A 20429-nucleotide genomic window follows, 5' to 3' on the forward strand; every position below is an offset into this window, starting at 1 on the left:
GTCTCTTGAATATTCTAGTTTATTCCTCCTTGGTTAAAAAACAACAGGGATGTTTTTAGAAGAGCATATTGGGGCAAAATGAGTCTACAGAGAACTGCTATTCTAAGAGCAGGGGTCAGTGAATTGAATGATGGAAATGATGCATCTGAAGGATTCATAAAAATCTAGTCAGAAGGGCCCTCCTACCTAGGCTTTTTTTCTCCTTGCCTGCCTTCTCCACCTTTTTTCAGAAAGTGTTGCTGACTACTGCAAGACTAGAGTTGTGATTCCTTGAGTCAGTGCATGGTATAAATAAACCATGAGGCTTATCTTGACCTCTGCTAAGATCCTTTAGGAAAGTTGGGGAGATTGAATCTTGAAAGGCAATTTCCAGGGTTTGTGGGCTTCTGAACTAAAATAATGGAATTAGAGAATTTCCCATTCATTTTAGCCACTGGAAGTGCAGGGTTAGAAGGAGTGCTCAAAAGTACACCCATTTCAGTGTGAAACAAGTGCCTATTACAGTGCAAGGTCGGTTTTGGTGCTGTATTGTGTTCTTTCCTGAGCTAGGGCCCATCTCCTGCTGCCCTCTGGTGGTAGGACTGGAGACTGCAAGAACTCTGATCTCACCATTTTGAAATCCATAAAGGCCATTTGCTGGGGATGTGGTTCTTAGCTAATGACTGTTTACAAACCAGCTGGGGCTTTTGTCCTGAGGAGGAGCTAGCATCTGTAGGCTCCACCCCTGAGGCATTCAAGTTGGGTCGAAGCAGGGCGGGGACAAACTGGGATCCCTATTCAGAGGCCCCTGGGGGCTGAAGGTTGGGGAGGGGCCTTGGGAGAGGTGCCAGGGGTGGAATAGGGGCCTGTAAGTTTCCTCCCATCTGCCTATGACGTCCTTGGCACTAGTCTCTCCTGTGTCATGATCTGGACAGAAGGTGGAGCCCCTGAGCCGACTGTGCCTGGTCCTTTGCTCCCAGAAAAGCCTGGATTTGGGGAAATGCTGAGTTATGGGGGTGGGGGCATTTCCTCTAGGTCCTGACTCCAGTGGGTAAGAAGCTGGGGCAGAAAGGCCCCAGTATATGGGGTCAGCCCTTTCTGCTTTGTTTTCCCATATTACCCAGATGCAGACCTGGCAACTGATCCTTAAGGTCGTTTGTATCCCTCCATTCCCTCCCCCACACGTTTACGTGTCTCAGCATTCATCGAGAACCTTCTCCCTCTCACTAGCTGCAACTATTTATTTCCTTCCCCCTTTACCACTCTCTTCCACCACGCCTCTGGAGTGTCAACACAGATCTAACCTTCCTCCATATTTCTCCCGGTTCTGCCCTGTCCTTGCCTCCTCCTCCCTCTCCACCCAGAGAAAGCCCCGCCCTTCCCTCCTCCCTCCCCACCCCAGTCTGTCACACAGGGACATCACCCTACAGCAGTTCAGGCTGTGGTTCGCAGGAAGCATACATTGGCTTTTTGATTCGTGCTAGTTCCCAGCTCACAGTTTAGGAGGATCTAACACCAGCCTTCACGTGAAGGGGGAACCAAGGACAGTGAGGAGCTGGGTGGTCCCAGCTTTGGAGCCCTGCCAGCTGGACATGGGTAAGTATGAGGACCAGCCCCCGGGAAAGGCCTGAAGGATGCCTACCTCCCTCCTTGGCTGACTCAGCAGGGGTGGGGCCTAACCTTTGCTCTTTTGGGGGTTGAAGGAGGGGAAACGGGACTATAGGGGCACAGGGCTCAGGTGGTGAGTCTTCGGACCAAGGGATCAAGAGCACTGACAAGCTCCGGTTCCCAGGAAAAGCCTGAGACTCTGCACCTTAGGTGGGGGCTCTCCCCACCTCACCGTCCCACCCAAGGCCCCAGCCCCTTGCTCCTCCCCATTTAAGCTGCTGAGATTCAAGTCATAGTTTACAGTATTCACTGCTGGCCTCCCCCCCAAAAAGTGAAACCCACTTTTTGTTGCGTTGGAGGATTTTTAAGGTGCTTCTCCTCCCCTTATTTTTCTCCCAGGCCTTTTAAGTCCCTGTCTTCTCTCCTCCCCCACCGCGACCCACCACCAGGTGGGGGCTGCACTGAGCAGCTGCTTCCTGTTGCCCCAGAGGTTGCTGCAAGGCTGGTAGTGGGTTGGGGGAAAACTGAAATAAAGCCGATTCTCACGGTCCCACAGCAGTCCCACTAGGGTTGCTACTGGCGGCCCCCCAAGCTCCAGTCACTAACACTGAGTGAGAGGCAGGATTGAGGTTGAAAGGCCTAGGAGGTCTTTGCCCTCGTGGCTTCCTGATTCCAGAGGCTTTTAAACTTGGGTAGTGCTGGGGGAAGGAGGCTGTGCCTTTCCACAGCTGTAGGGAATGGGGCCTCGTGGAGCTGAAAAACGGGGAACCTGTTCACTAGCAGGGCCGCTGTGCGTTACCCCCAGCAGCCGCGGCCTTCCCCTGGCACCCCCGCTCCTCCTTGGCGTCCTTGGGGCTCTCACTGCCTTCCCGGCCCTCCTTTGTGAAGAGATCTTTGCCGGAGTCCCGAGAGCGCGGGCGGAGCTCTCCCCAGGTCCTCCAGTTCGGACCCACCACCCTCCCCCACTTCACCAGAGAAGTTTGTCTCTTCTTCCTGGGATCTCTTCTCTTCCTCCATCTGGGATCCTTCCTGGTTCTGGCCCCTAGGAGACGCCACCCGCTTTCCCCTCCCCCAGCGGATTCTTCGCGACCGCCTTACCCTAGCGTTTGTCCCTACCCCAGTAGTTCCTGCCCCTTTAAGTGCTACCCCCCCTTCCACACACACACCGCCGGCGGCCCAGGGCTGGGGGAGGAGGCGCCGCCGCCACCCGGCTCGGGCCACCTGCGCCGCCGCCGCCCGCGGCCCGGCCCTGCTCCAGGTGAGGCCCGGCACCCCCGCCCGGTACCAGAGTCCCCGGGCAGGGGCGCTCCTGTGGTCCCCGGCCCCGGGGATCCCCGCTGCCCGAGACTCAGGATCTGACTCCCCCCCCCCCCCCCCTGCGGGAGCTGCCCTTCCTCTCTCCCCCGCACTATCTAGTCGCCCATTTCTCCCCTGTCCTCTGTGACCGGAATCCGGAGCCTTCTCACGCCTCTCCGCCAACCTCTCCCGAGTACCCCTCCTATTCTAGACCCAGGATCTCCCCCTCCCCCGCGCCTTCCTCGCCAGAAAAATCTCCCGCGGTCTGGGTTTCGCCTCCTCCCCTCTGGATCCAGAGCTTTCCCACGCCATCCTAACCTCCAATGGGAGGGGGAATAACCGCCACCCCAACTCCTCTCCCTTCCCCGTAGTAAGTGGGGGTTGGAGGTTTAGCATAGACTATAGTCACTTTCGGGCCCTGCTCCGCTTAGACCTTCAAGTTCAGCTAAGTCGCATCTAAAGCTTTTCTGTAGCTCTCACCCCACTCCACCTCTCCTGGAGTTTGGGGGTCGGACCTCAGCAACCACCAACCAGCCCTGGTGGGAAAGGCCCTCTTCTTGGACCTCGGGTGGGCTGGTCCAGCTGAAGAACACTCCCACTCCAGAGTGAGGGAATGAGGGGAGGGAGGCACACCCGGAATCTTGTGGTTCTGGGCTTAAGGGTCTCTTGGGAGATAGTGGGTGAGGGGCTGGAACTAAGCCTCTAAAGGTGTTCGGGTGGTGGGAGAGGTGAGGGAATCTTAACCTTCTCTGCTCAGATGCAAAGGGAGTCCCCACTCTAAGAGACTGAGGGCTTTCTCCATCCCCATTTAAGACTACCACCGAGAAGCTCATTGGGGAGTTTGAAACAGATCTGTGGGTTAATCTGAGGAGCACATACCAACTTGGAGAGAAGAGGAAGAGGGTTTATGGTCCTTTTGATGTGTTATAGGAGAATCTAGCCTCCCCAAAATATAGAGGGGGGGAGACTTTTGCACTAACCTGGGGAGGGAAGTTAGCAAGTTGGAATGGTTACAGGATTGAGGGCTATCTCCCTATTAGACCCTATTGACACTATAAACCATTCAGCCAGTGAGGGCAAGGAAAAATCTTTAATAATTACCTCACCTCTATTGGGGAATTCCCCCTCCCTCCAAGTCCAGCTGTGCCCCTAGTTCTGCCCCTTTTCTTCTTGTGCTTTCATCCTTCCCCCTCTCGATCCTCCACTCCAGAATGAGGGGACAGGGTGTCTGGATTTGTTTCAGGCTCTGAGTCATGTTCCATGGCCTGGAAGATAGCTGGGTGGAGGAGAGGGGTGGTCGGCAGTGGTGTTGGGGTTGAATTCCAGGAGTATCTGGAGGGGGAGAGGGAGGAAGAGAGGGAGGTAAAGGGATGCAAACGAATCCCCTTCTTTCTCCCTTTCTCTTTCTTCCTCCTCCCAGCCCCAGCCATCTGGCTTCAGAGTGGAGCCAGGCACTGTGGCAGCTGACCCCAGAGTCAGGGTGGTGCAGCAGGAACACAGGGAGGATGAGAAAGGGGGAGCAGGTGCTAATTTCTCCCTTCTCATTTTCTTCATTACCCGCCCACTGGCCTGGCTTGAGAGAGGTTCAGAGTATTCCCTAGATATCCTTCTCACAAGTTGCTGAAAAGATGACCATTTGCCCCTTCTCCCCTTTCTAGTAGCTTCCTAAAGGGAGATGGGGTGGGTGATTGGCCACATCTGATGGGACTGAGGAATGTTTGGGGACATATGGGGTCAGTCTGCCCTCTGTCGTCTGGAGGGGGGGAGAAGCACAGCTGCTGCCTGGGGTGGCTTCTGACTGGAAGTAAATACCCAGCTGTTGGGCATATTGACACCCCACCCTCATCCTTGCTCAAAGAACAAGGAAGGTTTCTGGTTAGATGGGATGAGGAGGGAGTCTCCTTCAGGGAGAAACGTAATTGAAGTCTTTCTGCACCAGATGGGAAGAACGGATCCTGCCCCACTTTCATTTCTAATCCCAGGTGCCCTCCTATCTAACACCCCTCTTCCCTACCGCTCCTGGCTGGGATAGTCCTAGAGGTTGCCCTGGAGACTAGGCCTGGGGCTCGGAAGGGGTGGGGGCAGTCAGTGGGGCACAGGAGTAACCGGCTCTTCCGGAGCGTAGTGGAGCCAGCGGGTGGGTGTGTGTGGGTGTGTGGTGGTGGGGGAAGGGGCGTGGCTACACCCGTCAGACTGGCGCAGGCTCCTCCCCTGCCTCGCGTCTCTGACTGGTCAGCTCTACGATTGGGGGCGGGAGGTAGGAAGATTCTCCCTCATCTGCCCTGGAAAAGGGAAGAGAAAAAAGATATTAGCTCTCTTCCCCGGCCCGTTAGGAAGCCACTTTCAATCCTTGAGCTCTCTTCATCTGCCTTTATTTTTTATTTTGGAGAAGTTGGGGCATTCCGTAGCTGAAGTTGGCTGGATCCCTGCTTTCTCCGGAAGGAAGGACCCCTATCCTCTGAGTGTGGCCCCCACTTAACTCAGAAACTGAAGGTCAGCAGGCTGTTAGGGTCTTTCCGCCCCCCCCCATGGTGACCTATAAATCTGTTATTTAATCAGGGAGGAGAGAAGGGTTTTGATTTCCACCTGTCTACTCCTTCCCCCTGGTAATCTACTTTTCTCAGCAAAGGGAGAGAAACCCTTCTAAACCTCTTAGCCTCTTCCCTCTGGCCCACACACTTTGAGGCTTTGCTGAAGCTCGATTCTTTATTAGCTTCTCTGAGCCATTTGTAGTGGGGAGTAGAGTCTGTTCACAAAATTGAGGAAGAGCCCACTCCTCTGTGAAGCAAGGAAATCCAGTCCAGACTGATGTATTTGGCTCTGTCTTGCCCTGGCCCCATCCAGTTTTCAGATTTTCTTCCTCTCCAGACCCCTAGAGGGAAAGGTATTTGTTGACCCTTCAACCTGCCAGAGTTTCATTATCCACACTCTTCCTCTTCCAGAATATTCAGCCTGAGTTTTGCAATTGTTTGTAGAACTGCATTGCATTGAATAGTAATTATCTCGAAGCCCGCAGAGTCTGTTGAGTTACAAACCTGGTTTCTAGTCACATTTTATCCACTGCTTGACCTTGAACAAATCTGTTAACCTCTCTGGGCCTTAATTTCTTTATCTGCCAAACAAGAGCAGGTTGAGCTAGAAATTCTCTAAATTCTAACATTATACGACACTGTTTTCCATCCTGGGGCCCCTCAATAGACATTTTAGATGAGCCTGAACTCTAGTCATCTGCTTGTTTTTTCTTTCCTGTTCTCAGGTTTCACACTGTCATATAGCCCTATCAAAAAAAGTACTGGGGTTATAGAATAGGTGGCCATTTGGGGCCTCTTATTTGCTGTGTCAGTTTTCCGGCTAATCCCCTGCCACTCTGACTAGGTTTAGGCTAGACTCAGGTCTTCCTTGTCTGGTTCCAGAGCCGAGCTTCCTTTTCCTACGCACAGGAATCTTCCCGACCCCCAGAACCCTGCAGATGTCGCTGGGAAAGTGGTGATCCAGGCCGGACGAGGCTGCCCCCACGGGACAGAGGTGAGTGGGCAGCAGACGCTGCAGGCTCTTGCCTTTCTCCACCCCTTTATCAGCACTGAACTTTCCTGACCAACCTTTCCGCTTCTACACTTCCACTTTTCAACTACCCAGCCTGGGAAATAACTGCCCTTGAAATTTTCACCTCCACTTCCACCCCCACCCGTTAGGGGAACGGCACATGCCTTGGTCCTAAAATTTTGATCTAGTCTTTTAGGTTAACCTTTGGGATCATGGCACGCCTTTCAGTTTGCTCAGTGTTAAACAGGACTACCGCCCACAATGAGACACTAGGCAGAGGGAGCTGTCGGGTAGGCAAGGGGACACCGCGGCGCTAGGACCCAGATCCGGGTCGGGGAGTGAAGATGCCCGGCGCTAGGACCCGGTGGTGGAGGCCGAGGGGGGCGGCTCTCTCTCGGCCGCAGCTTCCCCGCCCCCTCCGGCTTCGGCTCACTCCTCCCCCGCCGGCCATGTTGGCTCCGCTCGGGCCCCGCGGTTGAGCCGCGTCCCCCTCCCCCCTCCCGGACCCCAGACCCCCTCCCCCGCGGTCCCCTCCCCTCCTGGCGCCCGGAGCGCGGCCATGTGAACCGCCCGTCCCCCGGGGAGAGACAAGCCCCGAGCCGGGCTGGACGCCGCCGCCTCAGGTCTGTTGGGTCTGTGGCTGGGGGCCTGAGGGGAGGGAGCCCCGCTTTCATCTGACGCTTCCCTGAGGGAACAGAGGCTCCGGTGCTGCCAGGAGCTTCGCCTTGGGCGTGAAGCTGACTCGAGCTTATTTCCTGTTAGGACCCAGCCTGGGGCGGGGGTCTCCCTGCCCAAGGGGCTGGGAGGAGAAGGGGGCTGGCGGGTCTGCTGAAGACCCGGGCTGGGGCGGCGGGGGCGGGAGGAGCTGTGGAGGCTCCCGGCGACGACGGCGGTGGCGGCGGCGACGACGACGACAGCGAGGAGGCGGAGAAGCCGCCTGGCTGGTGATGACTCCTGTGGGGGACTCGGATGGAATCCCCGGGAGGGGCTCCACCTCCTCGGGTGGGGGTGGGGACTGCCCGAGTGCGAATGGTGGGTGAGGGGGTTCCCTGGGCGGGTTAAACACTCCGTTTGTGGGGATTGGGGCGTTTTGGCAGCGGCGAGTGGAGGCTAGAAAGGGTTTCCAGGGGTCTCAGGGTGTCTCCCTCGGGGAGGGGTGCACGTTCTCTTGAGCGTGGCAATCAGGAGAGGGCCTTGCTGGAGCGGTGCTGTGCTTAGCTTGGGGCCCTCGAGTCCCGGGAGTCTCCCACTCCAGGGAGGGGGGTTGATAGGGCTGATGCTGAAGCGTCTGAGCTGGGCTTTTAGGGGCCGAAGGGAAGAAGAAAGAGGGATCCCCTTGGCAGGGGATCCCTCACTAAGGGGATCCCCATTTCCGTGGCAGAAAAGATGATCCTGTATCATCCCTTCCTTTCCTAATGTTTCCAATTTTCAGAGGAAAGGCAATGCCAATAGCAGACATCCTTTGTAGGATTTATTGGAGTGCAAGATTTGCATCCTTCGGGGGGCGATGGGGGGGGTAGCTTCCACCTCCATCTGTACACAAACAGCCCCTCCCCCAAGCCTCCTGCAGGAAGTGGCCGGGAAATGGCAGCTGTGCGTTTGCTGCTGCGTCTCTTGTTGTTTTGAAATGTCCATTTTAATCAGATTTGGTTTCATTTTCTGAGGCCTTCTGGGCAAGCCTGGGTCCTGCCAACCATGTGGTCTTGGGAGTCCTTTCGTTCGACTTTTTTTTTTTTTTTTTTTGTAAACTTCATTTGTCAACTGGAAGTGTAGTCACTGCAGTTGACTCACTGAATCCCGATCTACCTCCCCCCTCCTCCCACTCTCCAGAGCATCTCTGCCTCCTGTCTGGATTTTTTTTTTCCCTTGAGTTAGAGGTCATAGAGAAGCAAACTCAGTCATCCACCAACCTCGCTGCACTTTCAATACTAGTGCTGCAAATTCTCTGAGCATAGAGAGCTGCCAGGAACACTTGGGATCTTTTGTGGCATGAGAGTGACTTTTTAGGGTTCTGCTTAATATATTCTGAAGTATAACTTTTGTATTGCAGAGCACCTTGTCAAGTGAGCTTGTGAGGTGAAGGGTAGATTCTGAGAAGTGGAAGAAGAGGGAATGGAATTTAGGTGTTGGGGTAGGAACTGATTTGCAGAGCGAAGATGATGGGCTTATTCCTCACTGGTGATTCTTGCCTAAGGATAGTCCCTGTGGGAAGCCTGTTAGTTGATGTAGGGTGCTGGAGGGTTTACCTTCTGCAGAACCAGTTAATAAGGAGCGTTAGCTGTCATGTGACTTTACTCTTCAATCCATAAAAGACTTCTTTCTTGTTACTGTTCTTGGAGAATGGTGAGCTTTTTTCCCTCTGTTCTGCACAAAGTCATGTGTCCAGATACTCTCTTTCTCCCACCTGATAACTACAGAAGATTTCTACTATAGTATATAGTGATGGACTGTTTGTACTATGTCCCCAGGCACTTTGTTAGACACTGGGTTTGGTTAGAGGAGTTGGCGACAGGATTTTATATTTTGAGAAATGACATATTGAGATCATTTGGACTATCCTAAAAACTGCTTAAGGCTGGCATTTAAATAATCTTTTCAGTATTTTCCAGTCACAAACCTCCCACCTGAATTGTAGGTTTCTGGATTAGAGGTCCAGGTAGGAATAGATGGATGTATATTATGTGACAGCAGCATCATCACAGTTAAGATAGCATCGTTGTTCTTTTCACTGGAGCTGTTGGGGTTGATATTATGGAAATAATAAAAACAAGTCCAATGTCATTGTCCTTTTTCTTGTCTCTGCTTGACTGGTTGGTTCTTTTGAGTTGCTTTCTGATAGGGTTGATTTGACATGGATTTTAAGTTCCCCTTTCTTCAACCTTTGTTTACCTAAGTTGGGACCTGACAAAATGGTAAATTGATTTTCCCTATTGGGGGTTAAAAAAGTGAAGGAAGGAAAAAGATCACTCTAAAGGAATTCGAAGTTGATTTTGAGAAAGTAGATTTTAATTGATACATGATTAATCAGAAAGCTGAATGAGGCAAACTTTTCCCTGTCCTTCTTGTAAAATGGATGCATTTTTCTATCAAGAGCAGATTTCTTAATATTGAGTGTTTTGTTTTTGTTTCCTTCATAAAGGAAAAAATTTTGACGTATAGAGAGAACTACGTGGGTTGACCTCAGAGCCAGTCAGAAGAAATCTAGAATGCCCTGAGAGGTTCATCTTGCAGTCTTGTGGTTCTGGAATCTGGTGTTGCCAAGAGAGAAGCAAAGCTTGTTTAGGGTGACTGTGCCGTGCTGCCATTGACCTTTTTGATTACTTATGACGAGGTTTGCTATATTTATATTCTTTTACTGTTAAACTGTGCAGAAGTTAGTCCAATAATTGGTATGATGTTTGACCTTGTTTCTGATGTGTACAGTAAGGCAATAATGCCAAAGTTTTTAGGTCTTAGGGCATAGAGTGAAGTATAAAACTCAGGAGGTATTTCCTGGGGCAAATAATCTTCCTAATTTCTTTCTTGAGATATGTATGTTTTCATATAATCCGTAGCCCAAGATTAATACTTTATCAGCATCGTTGCGTATAGGTCAGAGGACTTTATTTAAAATAATCTTTGTACCCAATATGGGGTTTGAACTCAGGACCTGGAGATCAAGAGTTGCATGCTCTACTGAGCTATCCAGGTGCCTCCAGAAGGACTTTTTTTTTTTTTAAACCAGCTTGTTGGTCTGTATCATTTTGAAATTTACGAAATTCTGCAAAACAGAAAACCTACCTTTGTTTTCGTTTTTTTTTTTAAGATTTTATTTATTTATTTGTTTGTTTGACAGAGAGAGAGACAGCCAGCGAGAGAGGGAACACAAGCAGGGGGAGTGGGAGAGGAAGAAGCAGGCTCCCAGCAGAGCAGGGAGCCTGATGTGGGGCTCGACCCCAGAACGCTGGGATCATGCCCTGAGCCGAAGGCAGACGCTTAAGACTGAGCCACCCAGGCGCCCCAGAAAACCTACCTTTGAAGAGCTCTGGAGATTGTTCTTAGATTGGGTCACTGGCAGTAAAAGTAGCATTGTGTTAATATGTTACTTAGTGTTTTGCCCTTCTAGTTACAGAGAATAATTAAAAGGGCATTTTACAAACTAAAAGGATAAACTGACCTTACCAAAAATTCATCAAAAAGCTAAGACATGGGGCTTCTTTTTTTTTTTTTTAAAGATTTTATTTATTTATTCGACATAGATAGAGACAGCCAGCGAGAGAGGGAACACAAGCAGGGGGAGTGGGAGAGGAAGAAGCAGGCTCCCAGCGGAGGAGCCTGATGTGGGGCTCGATCCCATAACAACGGGATCACGCCCTGAGCCGAAGGCGGACGCCTAACCGCTGTGCCACCCAGGCGCCCCTAAGACACGGGGCTTCTTAAGAGAAGGGTGGTCTCACTACTTTTGGTCTCCTTGGGTTGGACTCTTCATGACCTATCTCACTAAACAGGATTCTTAAACCTGCCTGCTCAGCTCAGGGTTTTTTTTTGGGGGGGGGGGTTATCTTCTTGAAGGAAAAGGTTGAGTCCTTAACTGTTAGAACTGAAATTCTGAGAAACAATTAGGGCTGAACAAGGGAAATAACCTTGTTACAACCTCTGGAATGTGGCTTTTATTATCCTATAATTTCAGAGGCATTTCCATTCCTCTGACAGTGAAATGACTAGCGAAAAATGTGTCAGAAAACCTAATCTAGATCATCATAACATCCTTTATTCAGTCAACAAATATTTTAAAACCTGTATACCTTGAGTGTTCAGTTAAATCAAGCAAAACATTTTACTTATTTATTTATTTATTTTTAAGATTTTCTTTTTTAAATTTGACAGAGAGTAAGCACAAGTAGAGGGAGTAGCAGGGAGAGGGAGAAGCACGGGGCTTGATCCCAAGACCCTGGGATCATGACCTGAGCCACCCAGGCGCCCCCATTTTACTAATTTGGAGCTCAAATTTACTGCCCCTTACATTCTCAGTACTTCCCTGTGTCTAGGCCTTGTTTTCTGTAAGGGACAACTGTCTAAAATATGTAAAGATTTGGGGCCTCTCTTCCCTCTAGAAGTTGTTAACCTCTGTGAAGAATGAAGCCGAATTTTTGGGTTCTCTGAGGAAAAACCACAACCTTTATTGGATGAGTAAGCTGGCAGTGGCAGAGAAGATAGATTTATTCATTCATTTGTCCAATCTGTGGGTTCGACAAGTATTTCCTTTAGTTCTTTTATGTACTTAGCACTAAATTAGGTACTGGACATATAATGGTACAACATAATATCCGATTGATGCTGTAGAACCTACATAGTTTGGAAGAAAGAAGCATGGAGAACAATCATCTTTGTGTTCTGAGCAGGCTAGACATGGCAGTTGTCTTTGAGTAGCCCCCCTTAGTATATGTAGTCTTCTTTCATCATTCTCCTGCCTCATTGCCCTGACTATGAAAGGGGGTTAAAGAAAGCACATTTTGAGAGAATGAGCCTCAGTCCATACATGCTGTCGTCTGAGTCAGAGTTTCAGGAGCAGATTGTTACCAGGGCTGGAGAAGACACGGGTTGGCATTTTGAGCTCTGTAGTGGTGAAGGAAGACCGCTTAGCCAGGAAGGGATTTTTATTTTTTTATTTTTTTTAAGATTTTTTATTTATTTGACAGAGACAGCCAGTGAGAGAGGGAACACAAGCAGGGGGAGTGGGAGAGGAAGAAGCAGGTTCCCAGCATGGAGCCTGATGTGGGGCTCAATCCCAGGACCCCGGGATCAGGCCCTGAGCCGAAGGCAGATGCTTAACGACTACGCCATCCAGGCGCCCCAGGAAGGGATTTTTAGATAGAAAATTCAGAACATCTTTGTAACTCCCTCAGAGTTTGGGATAGGAATTGGGGAATGGGGCAGCTTTTGTATTGTAGCAAGATTTTTCACCCTTGGCACGGATGATAATCTTGAGCCAGATGATTCCTTGTTGCGGTGGGCTGTCTCGTGTATCGCAGGATCATTAGGGGCATCTCTGGCTTCTACTTACTAGATGCCAGTAGCATATACCTTTCAACATTACTAAATGTTCCCAGAGGCAAAATCACCCCTGGTTAGGAACCGCTATATTGGAGTATGGTTCATGAATCCAGAAATAAGTACAGTTCAGAAATACCCTTTATAACATTAACAGTTACGGAGCTAAAACATAGTGGTGTGATTTATTTACTATACAGTAAAATTTGCATTTCCTGTTTAATAAAGATAAACGTTTGAGGGGCGCCTGGGTGGCTCAGTCATTAAGCGTCTGCCTTCGGCTCGGGGCGTGATCCCGGGGTCCTGGGATCGAACCCCGCATCAGGCTCCTCCGCTTTGAGCCTGCTTCTTCCTCTCCCCCTCTTTGTGTTCCCTCTCTCACTGGCTGTCTTTCTGTCAAATAAATAAATAAAATCTTAAAAAAAAAAAAATAAACATTTGAAAGCTCTCCCCACGTCTTCCCTCCCCCCTCTAAAATTTAGGAACCTCTCTATTTTTGGAATTTTGGTATACTACATGGGAAGAATGAACCAAAGAGCTGCAGGTACTGCCAGAGGGTCTGGCTGGATGGTTATGTGTCTTGTCTTTCTGGGGGTAGCCTCAGAAGTCTTGAGTCTTAGGATTGGCCAGGCCACCTGCAACAGTGTTGAAATCTGTAATATTTATTTCAACACTTTGTGCATTGTCGGCCTTTTTGTGTTAAAATCATGTCACAGGTCCACAGAGTAAGTAGCTCTTCAGTTGGGACTAAGACAAACAGCCTTATTTGGCCATGTGGCAAGGGCTTTACTGCTTCAAGCTCAAGGAGCAATGTCCCTTAATTCTTACAAATGAAGCATAGAATCTCTTAGGAGATCCATTTACACACTACCGGGACTGGGCTGGTATTGGCCTGATTGTACTTCCTGGTCATGAGGGCTGTGTGCTTTTCTGGGGGTTGGGCACGGACTGATTTCTTTTTTCATTTGGCCAAAATCCTATTAGTTCAAAGGGAGATATTCTCCTTTGCTTTACCTGTTCTCCTTAGTAGGAGGGAGGTCATAGATGGGAGGTCATAATTTACCTTCAGGCATTATTGTGAAAAGCATCTTTGGTAGGAAGGTTAAAATGAAATAACCCTGGATTTATTGCTTAGAAGAGCTGTCCACATTTTTGCATTCCCGTAGTGTGATCCCATAGTTACGTGACATCTGAAATTAAGAGTCACGTGTAAGGAAGTGTGGCTGGGAGAATTACCCCTAGTTGTGTAGTACTGGTAGTGGTTTTGTTTTTGTGTGTGTAGTTTTCTGTTGTTATTGTTTTTTAAGATATTTATTTATTTGAGAGAGAGAGAGAGAATGAGTGGGGGAGAGGGAGGAGGCAGAGGGAGAGAGGGAATCTCAAGCCAGCTCTGCTCTGAGTGCTACTCTGGGCTTGATCCCGTGATGCTGAGATCATGACCTGAGCCAAAATCAGATGCTTAACCAACTGAGCCACCCACGCCCCCAGTAATGGTTTTAAATCATATTTATGTTTTGATCTTTTGGGTCTGGTTATCTTTTTATCCTCACAGGCCATGGAGGTGGGTACTAAAAGTTTTACTAATGATGAAACTGAGGCTCAGCAACGTTAAGTAACTCGTCCAGGGTCACACAGCTAATGGTAGTAGAGCTGGGATTTGAACGTAGAGCCCACTATGTTGTGCTGTTTTCAATTGCACAGCACAAAGACTTTTTTATTTTTGTAGGAAGCTTCTTATAAATGAAGTGATTGTGGTTCTGATGACCCTTCAGTAGAGGCTAGTGGGGAAACAGACCTCAGGCACTAGATAACTTCCCATTCCTTTTACTTATCTGATTTCTGTGAGCCATCCATTTATTATTAGTATGTAATTTATGAGACTGGAAATGCTGTGCTTTCCCAGAGTAGGGAGGTCACTAGTTTCCTCACAGATTCAGATAGAAAATGGAAAAATGAACTGTGGCCTATCATTGAGTGGAAGGATATAGTTTGGTGCACATAGGGGAGAAGGTATGTATCACACACACACACACACACACACACACACACACACACCATGGGAGGTGTGGCTGTGCATAAAACTGGGGGAGGGAAGAGGGGATCAGATGAGATTGACTCTCCAGGAATAGAATTTCGAGGACTTCCAAAATGAATTACTGCATGTCCTCTTTACTTTGTAATGTAAGCTTTGGAAGGAACCTAACCTAGAGGATTAAGGAATGAACATTCCTCCTTGATGTCTTTCATTTCAGAAACTTATCATACCATGATGCTTATTTTTCGGACCCCTTATTACTGAGGAGTGGCCCTTGTAGGAAAATCCTCAGGGATCCTGAGGTCTTTCTCTGTAGAAACCGAGTTTCTTTGTTGCACAGTAGGTTTAGCTTGCTGCTTATTTTAGAGTGAAGAGGGGAAATCAATCGATCCTAAAAACTTTCTCCCCTTATGTCAACAAAATATGAATTGCTTTTATTTTTTTTAATTTCAGTTAAAATTGATAAACGTAGAGACAGGGTATTTAGCCTAGAAAGTCTTAACAACTATCATATCATAAATACAGAGTTTATATATCATGTTCAGAACACCTGATGGTGTCTAATTTGCATTATCTAGCATATTTAGGAACATGATTCTTAAAAGCCCTGGGCAGTGGTCATAGATGTTCTTAATCTACTTATTTACTTATTTACTTTTAAAAGATTCTATTTATTTGAGAGTGAGCAAGAGAGAGAGCCCAATGCAGGGATCGATCCCAGAACCCTGGGATCGTGACCAGAGCCGAAGGCAGACACTTAATCCACTGAGCCACCCAGGCGCCCCTGTTCTTAATCAGTTTATTCATTCTTTAAACAGCTTTACTTCTGATTCTTTTTAAAAAGAGGTTATAAAACATCATCTAGGTCTTATTGCTTTATCATGGGGGCTCGATAAAGAAATGTTTCTACCTGAGGGGCGCCTGGGTGGCATAGCGGTTGGGCGTCTGCCTTCGGCTCAGGGCGTGATCCCGGCGTTCTGGGATCGAGCCCCACATCAGGCTCCTCCACTAGGAGCCTGCTTCTTCCTCTCCCACTCCCCCTGCTTGTGTTCCCTCTCTCGCTGGCTGTCTCTATCTCTGTCAAATAAATAAATAAAATCTTAAAAAAAAAAAAAAAGAAAAGAAATGTTTCTACCTGAATCCTTCTGCCCTTTTTAAAAACATAGTAACCCAAGGAGTTCTTTTTCTATATTAAGGTCATGTTTCTTACATATCAAATTAGTATGCACTAGTACATTATAAGTTTCTGATTGATATGTCAGACTTTACCAATAATTCTGGCTTCTGCTTCCTATGTTTCTTCCCTTTTATCTTTGTCAACTATATTCTGACCAAGGTCTTCATTTCTTCTCATTCCTAGTACTATAGCACCTTATATTCAGGACAGGGTGAAAAGCTTTTTAACCATACTACCCCTCCAGGGAGCCACTGCCCTTTAAATGTAAGATATCAGCTATTCTCTCCATGACTGTTTACATTTAAGCTATAAAACCAAAACCCTAGGAAGTAACCATAATAGGTATAACAATAATATTCCTTGGGACACCCTGTAGTTAGTTTTCCAGCCCTGGCATGTTTCTAAATTGTGTTCTTAGAAAACCATGAAAAAGAATAAAGTGTTGGGGCGCCTGGGTGGCTCAGTCGTTAAGTGTCTGCCTTCGGCTCAGGGCGTGATCCTGGTGTTACGGGATCGAGTCCCACATCAGGCTCCTCTGCTGGGAGCCTGCTTCTTCCTCTCCCACTCCCCCTGCTTGTGTTCCCTGTCTCTCTGGTTGTCTCTCTCTGTGTCAAATAAATAAATAAATAAATAAAATCTTTTAAAAAAAATTTCATTCTTTAAAAAAAAAAAAAAAGAATAAAGTGTTGCTGGATGATTTGAGTTTTGCCATTATGGTCACCTTTCCTAAACGTATTCTTTTTCCCTTTGCTGAGGTAACTACTATCTTCTTCAGATGCCTAGGGCTATAGAGAGGATAACATGGAAATCATTTAACTCAAGTATAATAATAAAGCAGCATACGTATCATATATGCGTTTTCTGCCAACACCCCCATCTCCATGGCTTCCTATCAAAAAGATGGCATTGAGAACCTTCTGTGATCCCTGGGAATGGGACCCTGGCCTTCCCTTGAGGGGAAGGAAAACAAAAGGATGGAAAAGGTTAAATGTTTATAATAGAGGGTTAATAATATACCTAACATAGAGGAATAACCCAGACTGGAAGTTAAGAGTGTGGGGTTTACACAGGGGGAAGATTATTCCAGGCTGTAGGGTCATTGCCCAGGTTAGGAGTATATTTTCTCCTCCTCTTCTCTTTTTTCAACCTGTACCTCCCGAAATACCCCCCAGTACATAGGTAGGAGAAGGGTAAGTAGATGGAGGGGAGGGGGCATTCCCTCTAGAAGATTCCAGGTGATATAACCTTGTTTAACCACCAGATTTTTTTTTCCCCTCTCTCTTCCCTCCTGCAGAAATGGAGGCAAACGACCATTTTAACTTTACTGGCCTTCCCCCTGCACCTGCTGCCTCAGGACTGAAACCCTCTCCCTCCTCAGGGGAGGGCCTCTACACTAACGGGTCTCCCATGAACTTCCCCCAGCAAGGGAAAAGTGAGTGTGAGGGCCACATGGCCTGGGGAGGGAGTGGACATCATTCCTTTAGAGCAGGTTGATGGGACAAGAGTTGGCTCCCCTCTGGGCTAGCTACTTCACAACAGCTCTTTTTCTTGCTAGGTGGGGAGGGAGGAAGTAGGGCCTCAGAACTTCAGCTGCTGGAGAGAAATCAAGTTTCTAAGAACAAGTTCTAGGGGTTTATGGAAGCAGCACTCTTAGTCTTGACTTAGGTTGGAAGGAGTTAGAAAAACATACTGGCTTTTTCATCTTGGCCTGCTCTTCTGTCAGCCCTGTTCCCTGGCTACTGCCAGAGAGTGGTGAGGTGGCTACTGCTTCCAATAACCACTCTGGACCCGTGAGAGAGATAAAGGGACAGCCCTCTGAAACTGTTTTTGAAGGTTGGAGAAGCCAGGCCTAGGATTGGGAATGGAGGGATTGGGTGAAGGTTGGGATGTGTTTGCCTTTTAGTTTGTGTAATAGAGAAGAGGGCAGATACTTGAAGTCTGTGCCACCCCTGTCCTTGAGAGTAGAAGATGGGGACAGAGAGAGTTTTAATGCTTACCTAGTTCCCTAGAGAGAAACATCATCTATAATTCCAGACGGAAGTGTTGCTGCCAGGATCAGGTCTTTTCCTGGATTTGGCTTATCAGTTGCTCTGTACATAGCTCTGCCAAGTACTTCTCTAATCTTGCCTGGATTTCAGGTACTTCATGCTTGGAAGCAGACAGAAGCCCAAATGCTTCCCTCCTTCCCTACAGCCGAAAAGTACTGCCATAGGTTTATACTTAACCACCTCTCCCTTCTGTTCTCCTTAAGGGGGGGTGCAGATAGATAGAAGTGCCTTTATGTCACTGGAGGACCCCCTCAGTTTCTTTCCTTTCTTGGCTCATTTTATTTGAATTGTCCTCCAGTGCAGAGGTTACCACTGGTGTTGAGAACCGAAGTCTGTAGTGCTGGTCATGCAGTGATTCTCCCCCTGCAATATTACCCTCCGGTTTCTATGGGGAGGGGCCAAGCCTAGTCTTCTGAGTTGGGATCTTGCCGCTGTGGTGACTGCAGATTCTATTCTTAGCCCAGCACAAAGTGCTGGATCTGCATGTGCCAGTGAGGTGGAGGCTGTCCCTTCTGGTGCCACTGTGGGGCCAAAGGGGCTCTGGGGTAAGGGGGGCCTGGAGAATTCAGTCATGCCACTCCGAGGGAAGAATTCCTCTAGGGAACGAGGGTGGAGAAGAATGCAAGTCACTGTAGGGAGTCTGCAAACAGCTTCATTTAAAAAAATAAAAAACTCTGAGCAGCAGCAGCCAGCTCTCCGCTGGTCACTCCTGTGGTAGGCCAGGAAAGCTCCCCAGCCCCCTACTCAGCAGCCTCAGAAGTAGTTGCTAAGCTTGCATCCAGGAGCATCTGGGTTTGGTGTTCCCTGGAGACTGAAAAGCTATAAATATAGCAGAGGGGGAATCCCCCTCCCCTTCACCTTCCCTTTTTCTAGTCAGTGCTGTTCTTTTGGTAGAAGTGGTAGTTTCTTGCGTACATATCTGTAACTGACCCTTTTCCCTCTTTCTCTGCCAGGTTTGAATGGGGATGTGAATGTTAATGGCTTATCTACTGTATCTCACACTACTACTTCAGGGATTTTGAACTCTGCTCCCCACTCCTCCAGCACCTCACACCTCCATCACCCCAGCGTGGCCTACGACTGTCTCTGGAACTACTCACAGTACCCATCTGCCAATCCTGGCAACAACCTCAAGGACCCACCCCTTCTCTCCCAGTTCTCTGGGGGACAATATCCACTCAACGGCATCCTTGGGGGCAGCCGGCAACCTTCATCCCCAAGTCACAACACTAACCTTCGGGCTGGGAGCCAAGAGTTCTGGGCTAACGGTACCCAGAGTCCCATGGGGCTTAACTTCGACTCACAGGAACTGTATGATTCCTTTCCTGACCAGAATTTTGAGGTGATGCCCAATGGACCCCCTAGTTTTTTCACCTCCCCACAGACTTCTCCTATGTTGGGATCCAGCATCCAGACCTTTGCACCTTCCCAGGAGGTAGGCAGTGGTATCCATCCTGATGAGGTGGCAGAAAAGGAGCTGACTTCGGTTGTGGCAGAGAATGGCACTGGCTTGGTAGGCAGCCTGGAGCTGGAAGAAGAGCAGCCAGGTATAACTACGGGTCTGTGAGCTGGGCTGGGAGAGGAAAAATGGGGCTATGGGGGGCAGTGGCTTTTTGAGGTGAGGAAAACTTGTCTTTCCAGCTCTCTGCAGTGGAGGCTGATTTGCATGTTGGTGATTAGCAGAGCCAAGTGGCTGGTGTTTTTGTGGCAGCAGCACCAGCTCGCGAGTGGGAGTGCAAATTATTTCAAGCTCATGCAGAGCTGCTGGCCTGGAGAGGGCAGGTGGGCGAGCCCGAAACAGCCCCAACAGACACCCTGCATCGAGAAGGGCTTCTTCCAAAATATAGGAAGGGGTTGGGGCATTAGCAGAGGGCATTGAAGCCAATTTGACTTGACTATGGCAAGGCCAGACTGGGCTGCTAAAGTGGGCTGAGCCCTAGAAGTGATTGGCACCTGAAGGAGGGAAAGAAGCAGGCAGAGCATACCATTGCTTGTCTGCTCAGTTTCCTGTTGTTGTTGTTGTTGTTAGCATTGGTGCATGTGATAGTCCCTCTCCAGTTTTTCCTCAATATAGATAAATGCTTATTTTGGCATTGACGCCAAATACAAGGGTGATCATCCTATAAAATCACAGGGGATTTTCTGTGTTTACCACCTATTCCCACTGGATGGGGGAAATAGCTGAGAACATGATGGGGTTCTTGTCTCAGACCCGCTCTCCTTTCCCCTCTCTTTACCTGCTATGGGATTTTATTAGCATTGCTCACTAGAGTATTTCGATATGATTGGAACCCAGCATAGGACTGGTACTTATAATTCCTGAAGAATGAACACCACCCTAGCAAAGACTGACTGCCTACTGTAGCTGAATGAACCAGTCAAAGGCACTGATTTTGACTTTTGTTCTTTTCTGGGATTTCCTAGAACTGAAGATGTGTGGCTACAATGGCTCTGTCCCTTCTGTGGAATCATTACACCAAGAGGTCTCAGTCTTGGTCCCTGACCCCACAGTGAGCTGCTTAGATGATCCTTCACATCTTCCTGATCAACTGGAAGACACTCCAATCCTCAGTGAAGTCTCTCTGGAGCCCTTCAACCCTCTGGCACCGGGTAGGCTTAGAGGCTGGCTCCCTTCAGTTTGTCCATGCAAAAGGTAGCCAGCTTCTGTCACCTAGAAGAGATAGTAAACCAGGAAAAGTATTGAGGAATTTGG

The 20429-nt window shown here is 48.6% G+C and overlaps 1 protein-coding gene across 7 annotated transcripts in view; it reads left to right on the forward strand.

The window, feature by feature from the left end:
- Positions 1-1392: 1392 nt before the first annotated feature.
- BAZ2A (bromodomain adjacent to zinc finger domain 2A) overlaps positions 1393-20429 on the forward strand; it is a 34502-nt gene continuing 15465 nt past the window's right edge. Inside the window, exons 1-6 of one of the 7 annotated variants that reach the window (XM_045789830.2) lie at positions 1393-1575; positions 6297-6408; positions 9566-9757; positions 16963-17100; positions 18670-19263; positions 20141-20326. In XM_045789830.2, coding sequence (XP_045645786.2) covers positions 16965-17100; positions 18670-19263; positions 20141-20326 — 916 coding nt within the window. In that variant the 5' untranslated portion in view covers positions 1393-1575; positions 6297-6408; positions 9566-9757; positions 16963-16964. Of the gene's footprint in view, positions 1576-2747; positions 2846-6296; positions 6409-6900; positions 7050-9565; positions 9758-16962; positions 17101-18669; positions 19264-20140; positions 20327-20429 lie in introns of those variants that run through there. The other 6 variants (XM_045789826.2, XM_045789831.2, XM_045789828.2 and 3 more) reach the window with 6 other exon arrangements.

The sequence above is a fragment of the Ursus americanus genome, chromosome 17, assembly GCF_024610735.1.
Source record: "Ursus americanus isolate L20-20 chromosome 17, mUrsAme1.1.p, whole genome shotgun sequence".
Taxonomy (NCBI): Eukaryota; Metazoa; Chordata; class Mammalia; order Carnivora; family Ursidae; genus Ursus; species Ursus americanus.